Source organism: Homalodisca vitripennis, chromosome 4 (genome assembly GCF_021130785.1).
Source record: "Homalodisca vitripennis isolate AUS2020 chromosome 4, UT_GWSS_2.1, whole genome shotgun sequence".
Lineage (NCBI taxonomy): Eukaryota > Metazoa > Arthropoda > Insecta > Hemiptera > Cicadellidae > Homalodisca > Homalodisca vitripennis.
In genome coordinates, this window is record NC_060210.1 from 124,222,447 (window position 1) to 124,236,321 (window position 13,875).

A 13,875-nucleotide genomic window follows, 5' to 3' on the forward strand; every position below is an offset into this window, starting at 1 on the left:
CGCAGGGCAGTTATACTGTGAATACATACGTCTAAATATTTGTTTCACAACTCTTGATTTCTATGATTTAATCTGTGTTACTTTAATAAATAGGTTTAACGTTACCATTCATTATAGTTTATAAAAGTACGATAAAACATATATGATGATACATAACGAATGATTAGTCACATACAGTATTTATTAGTCGGATATATCAGGTCCTTGGGGGGGGCTTAAGCCCCCAAAGCCCCCCCCTGGGTGCGCCACTGAGTTACATCAATGGGCATAGCATAAACCTCCGTGAAAAAATACATATACATAGAAATTTTTATAATGATCGGTCAAATAGTTTACGATTTTATGAAGGACATACTGACAAACATTCATTTATATATAATAATAGTTTTACATGTTTACAGGTGGGGCAGAGAATGGCTATTTTCAGTTGTTCCACTGTGATCGATGCATTTCTGGCTGTAGTATTCCTGGTTGGATTGCTCTACCTTTACATGACGGCAACCCACAATCACTGGAAGAAAAAAGGCATACCTTATGTTAAGCCATCAATGATTTTTGGAAATCTGAAAGAGTATTTTCTACGAGAAAAAGCCCTGATACACATTATTCAAGATATTTATAACAATTTGGATGGCCAAAGATTTGGGGGTTATTTTGAAGTAAGATCACCAGTACTGATGGTTAAAGACCCTGACTTAATTGAGAGGATCCTTGTAACAGACTTTTCTTGTTTTAGTGACAGAGATATTGAAGTAGATTTGAAAAGAGAACCTTTAGCTTCAAACCTGTTTAGTCTAAAAGGAGATATTTGGAAAAACCTCCGGAATAAAATCACACCAACTTTCACAACCAGAAAATTAAAGGACATGTTTGAACAGATATGCATTAGTGGTAACGAGCTAATTGCTGAAATAGAGAAGAGTGTTAGAAAAAATGAAGCAGTCGATGCCAAAAAATTGGGTTCTTGCTTCATGACTGATGTTATCGCCTCTTGCGCATTTGGTTTACAACTTAAGGATGACAGTTTGGAAGGAAAACAGTTCCGGGATATGATTACAGAACTAATGAATCCTTCATTCTTCAGATTTATTGAAGTCTCTCTAGCGGTATTCTTTGATCCACTTGCAAAGCTCTTGGGATGTCGACGCATTCCTGATAAAGTGAATGACTATTTTATAAATCTGGTAAAGGAAACTATGCAGTATCGAGAGAAAAATAACATTCAAAGAAATGACTTCTTACACAATTTGATAAATTTAAAGATGCAAGAAGATGCAGGCCTAAAAGTTCACTGGAAACAAGGTTTGGATAAAGAAGATGCTTATCTAAACCAAATGGATGACTCTGAAAATATAGGAACCAAAGGTATTTTGTTGGTTTTATTAATGTCTTTCTTGTAAATGACTAGTAATTCTGAAAATAACGGTTCAATTGGCATAAATGTTGTATTAAATCTAGAATGATTGTGTAGTCAAAATGTAAAGAACTTCTACTTCATTTTGTTACGCTGTATCATAACCGAGATAGATTGTAAAAACTGAAATACTAATAAAGAGGAAAGAAACAACACAAAGGGGGCTGCTCACTTAACATGGGTTGGGTTAACGGAGTAGCTGTCTCTGCACAACACCTATGATCTGTCTCTGGTACTCATTTTGTTCAAAAGATGAAAATTTTTATAGCTATACAGATAATTTTAGCATTTTCCTCTTGAACAGTATTATCTAAAAAAAACTTGTATTAGAAAAGATGTACAAAAGTGAAAATCTCTACATTTCTCAATGCACAGTAAAATACAAATGTTCTTTCCTATTTTTAAGTATTCAACTGACAATTTAAAAAGATTTTTGTGTAAAGAACACAAACCATTTTCATTTTCACAACAATTAACTTTACTTACTTGATTACTAAGATAATGAATCAAATACCACCCAAAAGGAATAAATTAGTAATAGTATAAATGTTTTGGTAACACTAAAAACGGTCCAGCAGCAGTAGATGGCAGTGCCCATGGATTACTCTGATTTTTCTAAAGAACAAAGAAAGCTGAGAAGAACAAGACATTGGTAACATGAAATGAATTCTTATTATGTGTGGAATGATATCACATTGATATCAAATAACCATCTTGGTTCAAGTTCGAAACCAGCTTCTTGCACTTGGGTTTTTATTGTTATTTGATTTATATAAGTCTTAGTAGTCTAGTCTTGTAGAATAAATTTATACTGTAGTAAAAAAGATGCATTTCAGAAAATTTTTACTAGAGAAAATCCAAATTTCATGCTTTATGAATTACAAAATGTGTTTCATCTCTTTAGCTGTGCGTGGTTTCATACAGCTATCGAGCTAAATATTTGTAAATTATGCTCATTTTTGTTCACTTAGACAAAAAGATGGAGAAACTCCTCATTAGACTTGGGATCCCTCCTGTTACGATCCCATAAGGAGGGTAGTGAAACTCAGTTATGTTGCGTTGGAAGAAGGGAAGGCCAGTCCTACTCCAGCCTCTCCAGTTAAAGCGGAAAGAGGACAGCACTCCGTTATGTCCAGACCCACTCCAACAGTCATCCTCCGTAGTAGACTGGACCTATCGATCCACCCTTCCATCTCAATACTTCGACATTTGCTGTTAGTGATGTACTGCTCCTGGATATCCATTGGGTTGGCCAGATATAAGTGATATGTCAGTTTTTCTATACTCAATGTAGGTTCAACTGAAAAGTATGAGCCAGCCAGATGTGAACCCTCTTGGGCTAAGCTCTGCTGTGCTGAATGTATTTTTGAAAATAAGGTAGTGAACTGGCAATAGTGAGAACTTCACCATACTCTGATAGGTTCTTATCATCAATCAAATTTAATATGTCAACATCTCTTTAGATTTGATTATGACAAAGCATCTCTAGTAAAAACAACAAATGAAAGCAATATGAACATTTGTTTCATTGCATGTATGCATTTGGACTTCATATAGGTGACGTCCAGTTCTACAGTATATCGTACATGAAAAATTACAACAATTTTGGAATATGACTGAATTCATTTAGTGGTATGAATGTTCTAATAATATAATATCGTATATATTTCAGAGTATGGTACCTTCATTACTACATTTCACATATCACATGTTCCATCAAAACCTGTGTATAGGTTTTGATGGACATCAAGTTTAACTAGCAATGATGATATAATACTGCATGTAATTAGTACAAAAGGTACAGGACTAGGATAAGGTAAAACAATCTGGAAGTTTTACCAGCTGACCAGTGTAGGGTGTGAAGTAGTCAAGGAACCGACGTGTTCTAACTGTTCTGGTGAGTTAAACTTCGCTTGCCTTCCATAGGAAGTCTGTCGCACTCATCTTAAAATATCAAAAGTTTTTGAGGTCTTGGATATTTATTTCATTAATGACTATTTACAAGTGCCTTTAATTATTAATTAATCTGGTTTCAGTCTAATGCTATAAAAATGTGGTAATTTAAATTTTCTAAAGCTGGCTGTCCTTAGTTAGGTTCCTATCTCCTTTAGTCTTTCAGTCCAATCTGGTGTTGCTCTATTTTACAGACTTCTCAGAAAGATACATTGGACAATAGGGTTGTTACTGTTCTAAACAAAGTGAGGAATAATGTTTATAGCATTATATTGAATGAAAACCATAGTTTTTAGATCATGTTAATTGAGTGAAAAATTTAAAAAATTCAAATGAACTTTTAAACATATAAGCATAAGCTTTTTTAAAAGTAAGAAGAGAGAAAAGAGAAAAGAAATTTTTTTACTCACAATTTCTCAAGATTATTTGTTGCAGTGATGACAGACCAGTGTATCGCAGCTCAGACCTTAGTGTTCCTGACAGCAGGGTCTGAAGCAATGTCTGCTGTCATTGCTTTCTTGTTTTTTGAGTTGGCTTACTCCTATGATGTGCAGAGACGACTTCAGGAAGAAGTTGATACGGTGCTTACCAAGTATGGAGGAATACTAACCTATGATGGCATCAAAGAAATGACTTATTTAGATCTGGTAATTAAAGGTACCAAGAACAATTTTTTAACTTAATAATTTATCTATAAATTATTTTATAAATTTTTATCTCCTTTAATTTGCTCACAATTTTTTAATAGTTACAGTAGACTCCCGTAAGTTCGGCCACCTCGGGACCGGACCCTAGGCCGAACTTAAAAGCGGCCGAACTAACCGATGCCTATTTAAAAAATGCCCATTTATTGTTTGCAAGGGTAATTTTTCAATAAAAGTTTATGAAATAACCGTAAAAATTAACCTTTCCAAACATTACCAACACAGAATTTAACTACTAAACTAATTTTAAAATTTGTACTTACCAATAAAACACGGTAATACTGCATATGTTGGGAATCAATGCGTGTAGGAATCAATCACTTGCACATAGAATACAACACAGAGTAACGCTTTATTTACAAAACCACAGACCTAATGAAATAAAATAAAATAATACAGTACTGCACTGTACATTGGTGGTTTAGCTTCTTAACACTTAAAATAATCTGTCACTTTTTTCTGAATTTTTGTTTCTAATGATTTTTTATGTGCAAACTCACGCCACTTCTTAATAAAAATTACATCGACTGCAGTTGCTTCTTTTTTGCTGTTCGATGTAAGTAGCTGCCAGTTGCAAAGCTGCTTTTTCCTTCAGCGTGGCTCATTTTTATTTTCTTCGTCTTCCTCTTCAATCTCAGCACCATCTGCGTCGTTATTCATCTCGTTGTTCTGGCGAATGACACACTCGACGATTTCGTCATCATTCAGAACCTCGTTGTCTAGCTCCTTTTCCATGTTGATCCACTCCAAAACATCTTCTTCTTCAACAATGGGACCACAGTTCGGTAGTTGCTGAAGGTCGTGCAATAGAGCTGCATTGTCATCAGGTTCGCCATCAAGAATGTTGTTTGGCTCATCTGCTGTTTGTGTTGTTTTGATCTACGCTATCTTCTATATTTGGCCAAAGTTTTTTCCAAGACTTTACAAACGTGGATGGTGGTATTTCGTCGTATGCCTTGGCCGACATGTACACAACATCCTTCATGTTAACTGACTTCAACACTTTGGTAAGGTCTAAGCTGTCATCAGTCTCCAGTTTGGAAAGAACTTCCGAAAGTAGCTTACGACGATACTTCCTCTTGAAGCACTCAATGACCCCCTGGTCCATCGGCTGTTGAAGACTGGTTACATTGGGTGGTAGGAACAGCAGTTTAATTTCTTTTTTCATCGTCACACTGAAGATGTTCATCATGAGTAGGCGCGTTGTCAAGAAGTAGAAGTGCTTTGGCGGGGAGTTTCGATTTTGCCAAATGTTTTTTCACTTTGGGAACAAATTCGCATACAACCATTCTCTGAACAAGTACGTGTCCATCCACGCTGATTTCTGTGACCGATAATAACACTGGGAGAGCGTCCATGTTTATGTTCTTAAACGCTCTCGGTTTTGCTGCTTTGCCAATGACAAATAGGGGGTAACTTGTGAGTCCCCGAAGCATTTGAACACAAGGCGACTGTTTATCCTGTCTTTGCTGGTTTTAAACCCTGGAGCAGACGTTTCTTGCGGGGTGGCAAATGTTTTTCTAGGCAGAAGTTTAAAAATTTAACCCAGTTTCGTCAATGTTGTATATTTGCTCTGGGCAAAAAGTTTTCATCATCGATAATTTTTAAAAATCTTGCAGAAAAGTCGGTGGCCGCTGTTGGGTTTGCTGATAACTTCTCACCACAAACTCCAATAAAATGTACGCCGTGTCTCTTTTTTTTCCAACGAGAGAGCCATCCATCACTAGCCACGAACGCCTCTTCTGGTTGAAGCTTTGAGTGTAAGATCATGGCCTTTTCTTTTAATATTGGTCCACTTAATTGGCGTTCCTCCTCGTCTTCGTTCTTGAACGAACCACAACCATAGAGCATCTTCCACCAATTCGTGTTTGGCCTTCCTTAGTGTGCAACGCTTTTCTAGAACTTTTTCGGTATCAATTTGTGTACAAAAGCCTTCAATACTTTTTCTGTTGCGTCGCCAGTCGTTGACTGTACTTTTGCCCACGTTTAAATCCTTGCAAATACTTTGCACGGATTCTCCTTTGTCTAATCTCTCCAGAGCTTGTAGTCTCTTGTTCCATTGACTTGTACTTACGTTTACGCATTTCACTCATTTTTAAAAACAGATTAAAACACGATGCAAAACAGTTTTTGTTCAAACACACACGCACACACACACAAAAACTATGAAAACAACAGTACTGTACATACACAAAAGAAATCACAGAAACCCACGAGTAAATAAACAACAGTACAAAACGCAAACTAAAAGAAAATAACTGACTTTGTAGGTCTACTGTAAAAATGACGAGCACCACCCAGTATGAATTTCGAGACGAACTGATGGAGCTGTTTGACAGAGCAGTAAACTAACCAAAGAATACAACGGCACTGTTAGTAGAGACGTGCTGCCCGCTTTCTGGCTGGCGCCAAGTGCGTGTGACTCATGCTCAGCCGACCGGCCGGACTAAGCGGCGGCCCGAACTAACCGAGGCCGAACTTACGGGAGTCTACTGTATAAGTAAATAATGTTGTACATAATATAGTAAAACGAAAGCGAGACAAGATAAATGTAAGCATTTCTTAAATGTCCACTTTTTTAGCTCGCATATCCGAGCGAGTGCAATTTTTACACAGCCGGTTCTCGAGTTGCGAGTATGTCTTTTTATGTCTGTCCAATATAGGTGAAAACATCTCGGCATATGTAATACATAATTTAATTATTGAATTGGTTTTTGGTGTTTGTTTGATACCATCTGATTTGTTGTTCCACCTCAACATTTTTACCCCTCCGCTTTTTCAAGGAACTAATTGTTGAAAGAATACATGCAGTGTCTTGCTAAGCCATTTACAACATCAAACTTTGCGTTGAGCCACAATCTTCTACGTCCTTTGGATATTCTGTTAAGAAGACATGCATTGTTGACGAGAACATTCTCCTGTCCTTTGTATATTCCTGATGATCACGCCTCTATCACCCATCCTCATCACCGTCCTCTATAAGTCTCCTCTGTAAATTGTGGGAAAATCATATCATCCTTATTGTATGATTTGTCATATCTGCTTATGTATTCGTATTCTCTTAAATTTTGTATCACATACTAGTTGTAGTCATCTCCAAATAGAATTACAGTGTTATAATTAATAAATAAAAATCACTCATAGGTTTTTTCTACATAGGAGTGCTTGTTAACTAATTGATTATCCGTCACAATTAATAAAAATGTCAAAGTTGGTCTTTTTTCAAGTTCTAATTTTTTTAAGAAGAAGCTTATCTAGTCTTCGTTTAAGCCTTATTAAACCCTAATGAGTCATGGGTTTTTTTTAATTTATTAAATAGTATAAAACATAATTTGATTTTAGTTATTTATATTTAGTGTATGTTGCTTTAACAAACTAAAATTTAATTAAAAAAAAAAATGCTGATATTACTTATTTAACACCTTCACTGCTGGTCTATTAATATTGAGTGGTGATAAGTACCTAGTCTAATAAAATAGCAAGTGCACTAGGGTGTCTGCCACAGTCAATGTGTTAAATTTATTGCTTTATAACAGTGTCTAAAAATTGTCCTTTTAATGTGGCTGTGTTATTCAAATATTGGTGTGATATTGATTGGATGTGTGTGTGTGTGTGTGTGTGTGTGTGTGTGTGTGTGTGTGTGTGTGTGTGTGTGTGTGTGTGTTGATGATATTGCAATGATGCAATTATCTTTAACATAGCATCCCTACGTACTAATCCTTATTGGTACTCACGAACCAACAAAAAATAGTTCAAACACAAATTTATAAAGTGCTGTTCTGTGTCTTACCAAGAAGTTTAATTGTTTACTGGGTCTCAAAATCACCTAGCTCACTAGCAGGTGAAAGCTCTAAAGGTGTTAGATCATTTTATGTGTATTTCAAAATATATAATTTAGTTTTTGTTCTTTTTCAGATAAATGTGTTCTATTAACTATTTAAATATTAAATATTTGTATTTTTCAGAAAGAAATCGCAAATACCCTGAAAGTATATTTTTGAGGAGAGTTTGCAACGCACCCTACACAATTCCAAATACCGATATTGTGCTTGAAAAAGGTACCAAAATTGTGATCCCGATACACGCTATCCAACACGATCCAACCTATTACCCAGATCCTGATAAGTATGACCCTGAGCGGTTCAAAGATACAAAACAACGTGCTGGTACCTTCTTAACTTTTGGAGATGGACCTAGAATGTGTATTGGTAAGTACTACTGTAATATTGATAATGAGTGTCCTCACAGTATTTTTATATAGTTATTAGCAAATTCTCATTAGGAAAATAAGCTTCTACAGTTGCTGTAATAACTCTGGTATAAGAGGGTAAAATGTTCACAAATCATAATCCTAACCTCTAAAACAGCTTTAGTTTTTTTGAAACATTATAAATATATGTGTGTGTTGTGTGGTGAATGTGTGTGTGTGTGTGTGTGTGTGTGTGTGTGTGTGTGTGTGTGTGTGTGTGTGTGTGTGTGTGTGTGTGTGCATGCGAGTGATGCAATGTTTATTAATTTTGTATATTAATAGCATTATACACTACAGGAAGATGAAATCCTTTTCTCTTAGATATCACCCCAAAACAATTTTCATATAAAGATATATTTTTGGAATAAAAAATACATGTTTATAAATAAAACTTGATATCAGACTATTTATCTCTTTGATGTGTCAAGATAATATTATTACTGTGATGAAGAGACCTTCCGAGAGATAAATGTTATCTCACCCAATATGATGACTTACGTCATGAACTTGAACACAAGACTCACTTCATTCTTAAGATTTATGTAAATTATAATAACAACTGAATGAGTTTTGAAAAAAAAATCAAAATTACTATTTTTGAATATTTAATAAATATTTAATTGACTTTTGAAAATTGAACAATGATTTATAAATAATGTTAATTTTTTGGAAATTATTTATCTTAGAAAGAAATTCAGAATTTTAAAATGGAAAAGAATTTTTCCTAAAGTCATAAAACATTGAATTAAAAATTATTTAACTGTCTTTTCCAGCTGGTTTTCAAGAAAATTGAAATCTGATTTTCTAGTAGTAAAAAAGTATAGTAGTGAGCTCCATACTCATACAAGTGTGTAATTCCAATTTGAAACAGGTACAGCCGTAACATGAAAATAATCTACATTACTATTGTACATTTGTTACATATGTACTATTTATTAGACTACATGTTTAGATATTCGCTTCAATCACCTCATCCTTTCTGAACTGGAAGACAATATCATATTTATTCAGTTTTGATATGAGTTGTTGCCATTGATCACAGGAGCCTTAGAATTATTACAGATTCACTTAGCCTCTTAAAGCCTCTCGTCTCTGGGATCAAGAAGCCTCCAGATATCTTCAGTCTCTAGAACCTCTGTTATCAGAGTGCACTGGGTATAAAAGGAACTAATCCCTAATAGATTATGGAAAAAGTCTGTCAGGAATATCTGTGTCTACTTTCATCAGATTTCTTTCTATAGGAATAACCTGGTCATTGAGGACTTGCATTTTCTGCATACACATTTTTCTGGGTCAACCATACCTAAAAACACCTATGCTCATAAAAATCACCTTATCTCTGGGAAGCTCCAGGAGGTTTTGGATTTAGTTTCTATAGATCTACAGTACTCTGGTACTATCTTTAGGTCTCTGGCCTTCAGGAGCCAGAGTCGTATTGACTTAACTAGCCTTTGAATTCTTGGGCCAGTAAAACCTACAGGCCTCAGAATAAATACAGTATGGAAGCAATCCTTCTTGGTACTACTAAGAATCTTCTTCTGGCGTCTGAATCAAACTGCCTTATAAGTTGCTTAACTACTTTGACCTAGCCTTTTAATGCCTCATACCTCATACATCATTTACTGCAAAATAATTATTTTATGCCATAGTGTATGAAAGTAATATAGTACCATTATTAATACTGAGTACTAAATTTCTATTTTTTTTTAGCTATGAGGTTTGTCATCCTGGAAATCAAGGTTGCTGTTGCCATGGTGATGTCTCAATATTCCATAGTGCTCAACTCAAAAACCCAGATCCCTTTCCAGTATGATCCTAAAGCATTCAATGTTTATCCTTCCGGTGGAATTTGGGTAAACTTTGAGAAAAGAAAGTAATATAGTGTACAAAGCTATTTAAATGTGTTGTTATATTAAAGTTTCATTGATGGTTCTTTTTGAATGGATAATTAATTTAGTAACCTAATAGAACTTAATCATGATCATGGTCTATTTATCTATCTATATATAGATTTTAGTAAAGTTTTACAAATATAGTGTTAAAGTTTATTGAATCCATTAAATGTTGATTAAAAATATTTATTGTAAAAGAAACTTTAGGGATTATATAATAACAATCCCAGTTACAATCAATTACAGTTGTTTTACATTAAAAAGATGTAATTTTTACTGTGTTGAATTGGCTTCATACAATATCTACCATGTTTAAAGAAGTTTGTGTCACATTTATTCATAGTGCAAATTTAATTCTACTAATTTCAGTGTTTTTTTCTTGTCATAACCTTTAAAATAATATAAAACTGGACGTATGCTTAAATATGTTTTCAATTGATTTCCTCATTGGACATTATAATATGGATGTGATTTAAGCTGTTAATAATGACTGATAATCATTTTATGTTAAAGAGTTCATGTGTATTGAATGTGTACGTAGTTGCTGAAATAGTTAAGTACGTTATGTGGACAGAACAATATTTTTATCCTTACATCAAAGCAATTTTGACAAAATTAAACTTTCTTAATTTTGACCTTCTCTTGGGAAAATAGTGCTGAGCTGGATTAATCCAGCTGCTCTGTCTGCCATGGGGAAACACTTATTCACACCTTTCTAATTTTATATTCAAATGAGACCATTACACGTTATACACTGTTGTAAAGCTTATTAAATTCTGTGTAATTTAGACGTACGAGGGGTATTAGAAAAATAAGGTTCCCTTTGCCGCCGAGACAGAATGCGATTTGATGGGAGAAATCTGGCGACACAGTCTTACTCATCAGCTGTCCCTCTCTCTATCCATACCACTCGCGCCTCGCTACGTCCAAAAGTGCCGGCCTAGCTGCCTTCGAAGATGGAGCTCTTTATCGTTGTTACCGCCAGATGCGAAATTCGTGCTGTGATACGTTTTTTAAATGCAAAACAGATTTCACCTATTGAAATTCATCGTCAGTTAATCGAAGATTATGGGGAAAACTGCATATCTGTTCAACACGTTCGGAAATGGTGTAGAGAATTCAGTGAAGGCCGCATGGAAATTCACGATGAAAACCGAAGTGGACGGGCTTCAGTTTCGTCTTTTGGGACAGGAAGGGCCTGCTTTTGATCGACTTTTGCCTCATGGAACAACAGTAAACTCTGACAGATATTGCGACACATTAAGAAAACTGAGACGCGCGATCCAGAACCGCCGGAGAGGAAGATTGTCCAGTGGCGTGAGGACGTTCTCCGTGACAACGCTCGACCTCATGTCTCACGTCAAACTCAAGAACTGCTGACAAAGTTTGGCTGGACTATTGTGCCTCCATCTCCCCTACAGCCCAGACCTAGCCCCAAGTGATTATCGCTTATTCCCAAAATTAAAGGAACACTTGGGTGGCCAACGCTTCAGTACCGATGATGAAGTCAAGGAAGAGATTACTCGATTCCTCAAACGATTGGCGGCATAATTCTACAACATGGGGATAGAAAAGTTGGAGCATCGTCTACAAAAGTGTTTGGACAGAAACGGTGATTATGTGGAAAAATAGCTTAACTTTTAAGTTTTAAATTGATGTATAACACTATGTAGAAATATAGAGCTGTCTATTTAAAAAAATCATGGGAACCTTATTTTTCTAATACCCCTCGTATTATAAAAATTAATAATCATTCAAAAATTTTAAAAATGGAATAAGGATTTTCATATAAATCTTGCACTGGCTATCTACATAGTACACAACAAGCAACCTAAACGTTTACTATAAAAATAATGTTATATTAAGTTGGAAATAATTACTGGAATAACATCTGACTGCCAGACTGCCAATGGTGTAATGCATTAAATGTCTCATATATCAATCTTAGATAGCAGCACAAGGCAGAGAGATATGATAAAGCAAATAATGGTGATTTCTGGTAGTTGGACTTTGGCACTGGCGATTCATGGTAATTGCCCTGGAGAGAGTTAATATTCAGTTGTATTGTTTGTTTAGTTTAGTTTAGTCTATTACGTATAAAAAGCCAGACACACTAATAACTGACTATACTTCGAGAATAAATCCTCTTGACTGAAACATTTGTAGTATTTCAATCCTAGATCTTTCCCATCAAAATTCAAGCATTCGTTCTTACTAAACCCAGATCTGTCACTTTGACATATTGTGTCAATGATAGTTTTTTTAATAATAGAATTAAATTTACTGAATGTAAAGTGCGTTTCTTTTGAAACAAAAAGAATAAATTCCATGGTACACAATAATACAGAGATTTCACTCACCTGGGTACATTAGAGCGGTTGTAGTAAGTAAATTTTTGATTTTGCCCGTCCTCATGGGTCATTGGCCTGTGGGAGGATGTTATCGAACAGAATAAGGAGAGTTGATACAGTACAAGGTCGATGGTACTGATAAAAAGTGCATCGCAGACAGGATCTGAACCTGAGCTGTCTCTAACTCAGACCCAAAGCTCAACCTCTTAGACCGTTCAACCATTTCCATTCCCAAATATAACAAATAAATATTTTGATGTGGCAATAAAAAGTCTACACCAGTTTGGTCGTTGTGTTAGCAGTTGTGTTTCAGTAAAACCCCACCACCAACATCAAGAAGCAAACTTTTCCCCTTTTTATGTCTACAAACAGAATTATAATTGCCTAAACAAGTAGTTTTATAAAAATTCTATTATAAATGCTTAAAAGTTGTAGCATCTATTGACAATTACAAAAGTAGATGAGTTATATTCATTGTAATTAGATTGCTAAAATACCTTTTTTGATTGTCTGTCAATCTTTACCTTTACTCTCTCTTTCACCAACAATCTTGTATCTATTTAGTCATCTGATTTATAAAACATGTATTGTTTTATCTTAATAATATAAGTAATTTTTCCAAACACTGTTAGTATTCAATCCCAGAAAAGATCCTGAATAGTTAAAAAGAATTTATTTTTACATAACAAGGTTAAACTTTGATGGCAAGAGCTAGTCACCACCACCAAAACACCTTTTTGTTTTTACCGCTTCATTTCTTATACTATTCATATTACTTTATGTATTCTGTTAGGCAAGACACAAAAAATAAAAATATATCCATAAAAATAAATACTTTGAAAGCAAAATGGTTTTTATTGAGATTGCTTTTGAAATTTTCTACAACAGAACCTTTGATTTCATAAGACATTTTTATGTAATTATGTTATAAAACAAAAATTTATTTTTATTATTATTGCCTAAATATGATTATATTCCAGTATTGAATTTAGTTTGCAATATAAAATTGATTAAAAATTATAAATCTGCAGATTAATAAAAATCCTTCTATTTTACCCTTTAAAATTTGTTATGATTAAAAAAAGACTTTCACAAAGTAATTCTTTAAATAAAAGTTGACCACATTTACACAAAACCAATTACATTTTTCATTTATGATCAAAGTGAAAAACTACTGTATGTCTCGGATTTCATTAAAAAAATCTGAATTTTATGCAAAATTATTGAAAACTTCTCTGTACAGTAGAACCCCTCATATCCGGCCACCACGGGACCGAGCCCCTGGCCGGATAACGATTCGGCCGGATAAACC

At 34.6% G+C, this 13,875-nt stretch overlaps 1 protein-coding gene across 1 annotated transcript; it reads left to right on the plus strand.

Annotated features, from left to right (window-relative positions):
• The first annotated feature begins 403 nt into the window (after positions 1-403).
• LOC124360102 (cytochrome P450 6B1-like) lies at positions 404-10,342 on the plus strand. The gene is made up of 4 exons (XM_046813416.1): positions 404-1,365; positions 3,803-4,024; positions 8,037-8,279; positions 10,031-10,342. The coding sequence occupies exons 1-4, from the start codon at positions 414-416 to the stop codon at positions 10,195-10,197; spliced, it is 1,584 nt and encodes a 527-aa protein (XP_046669372.1). The 5' UTR covers positions 404-413; the 3' UTR covers positions 10,198-10,342.
• Positions 10,343-13,875: the final 3,533 nt, after the last annotated feature.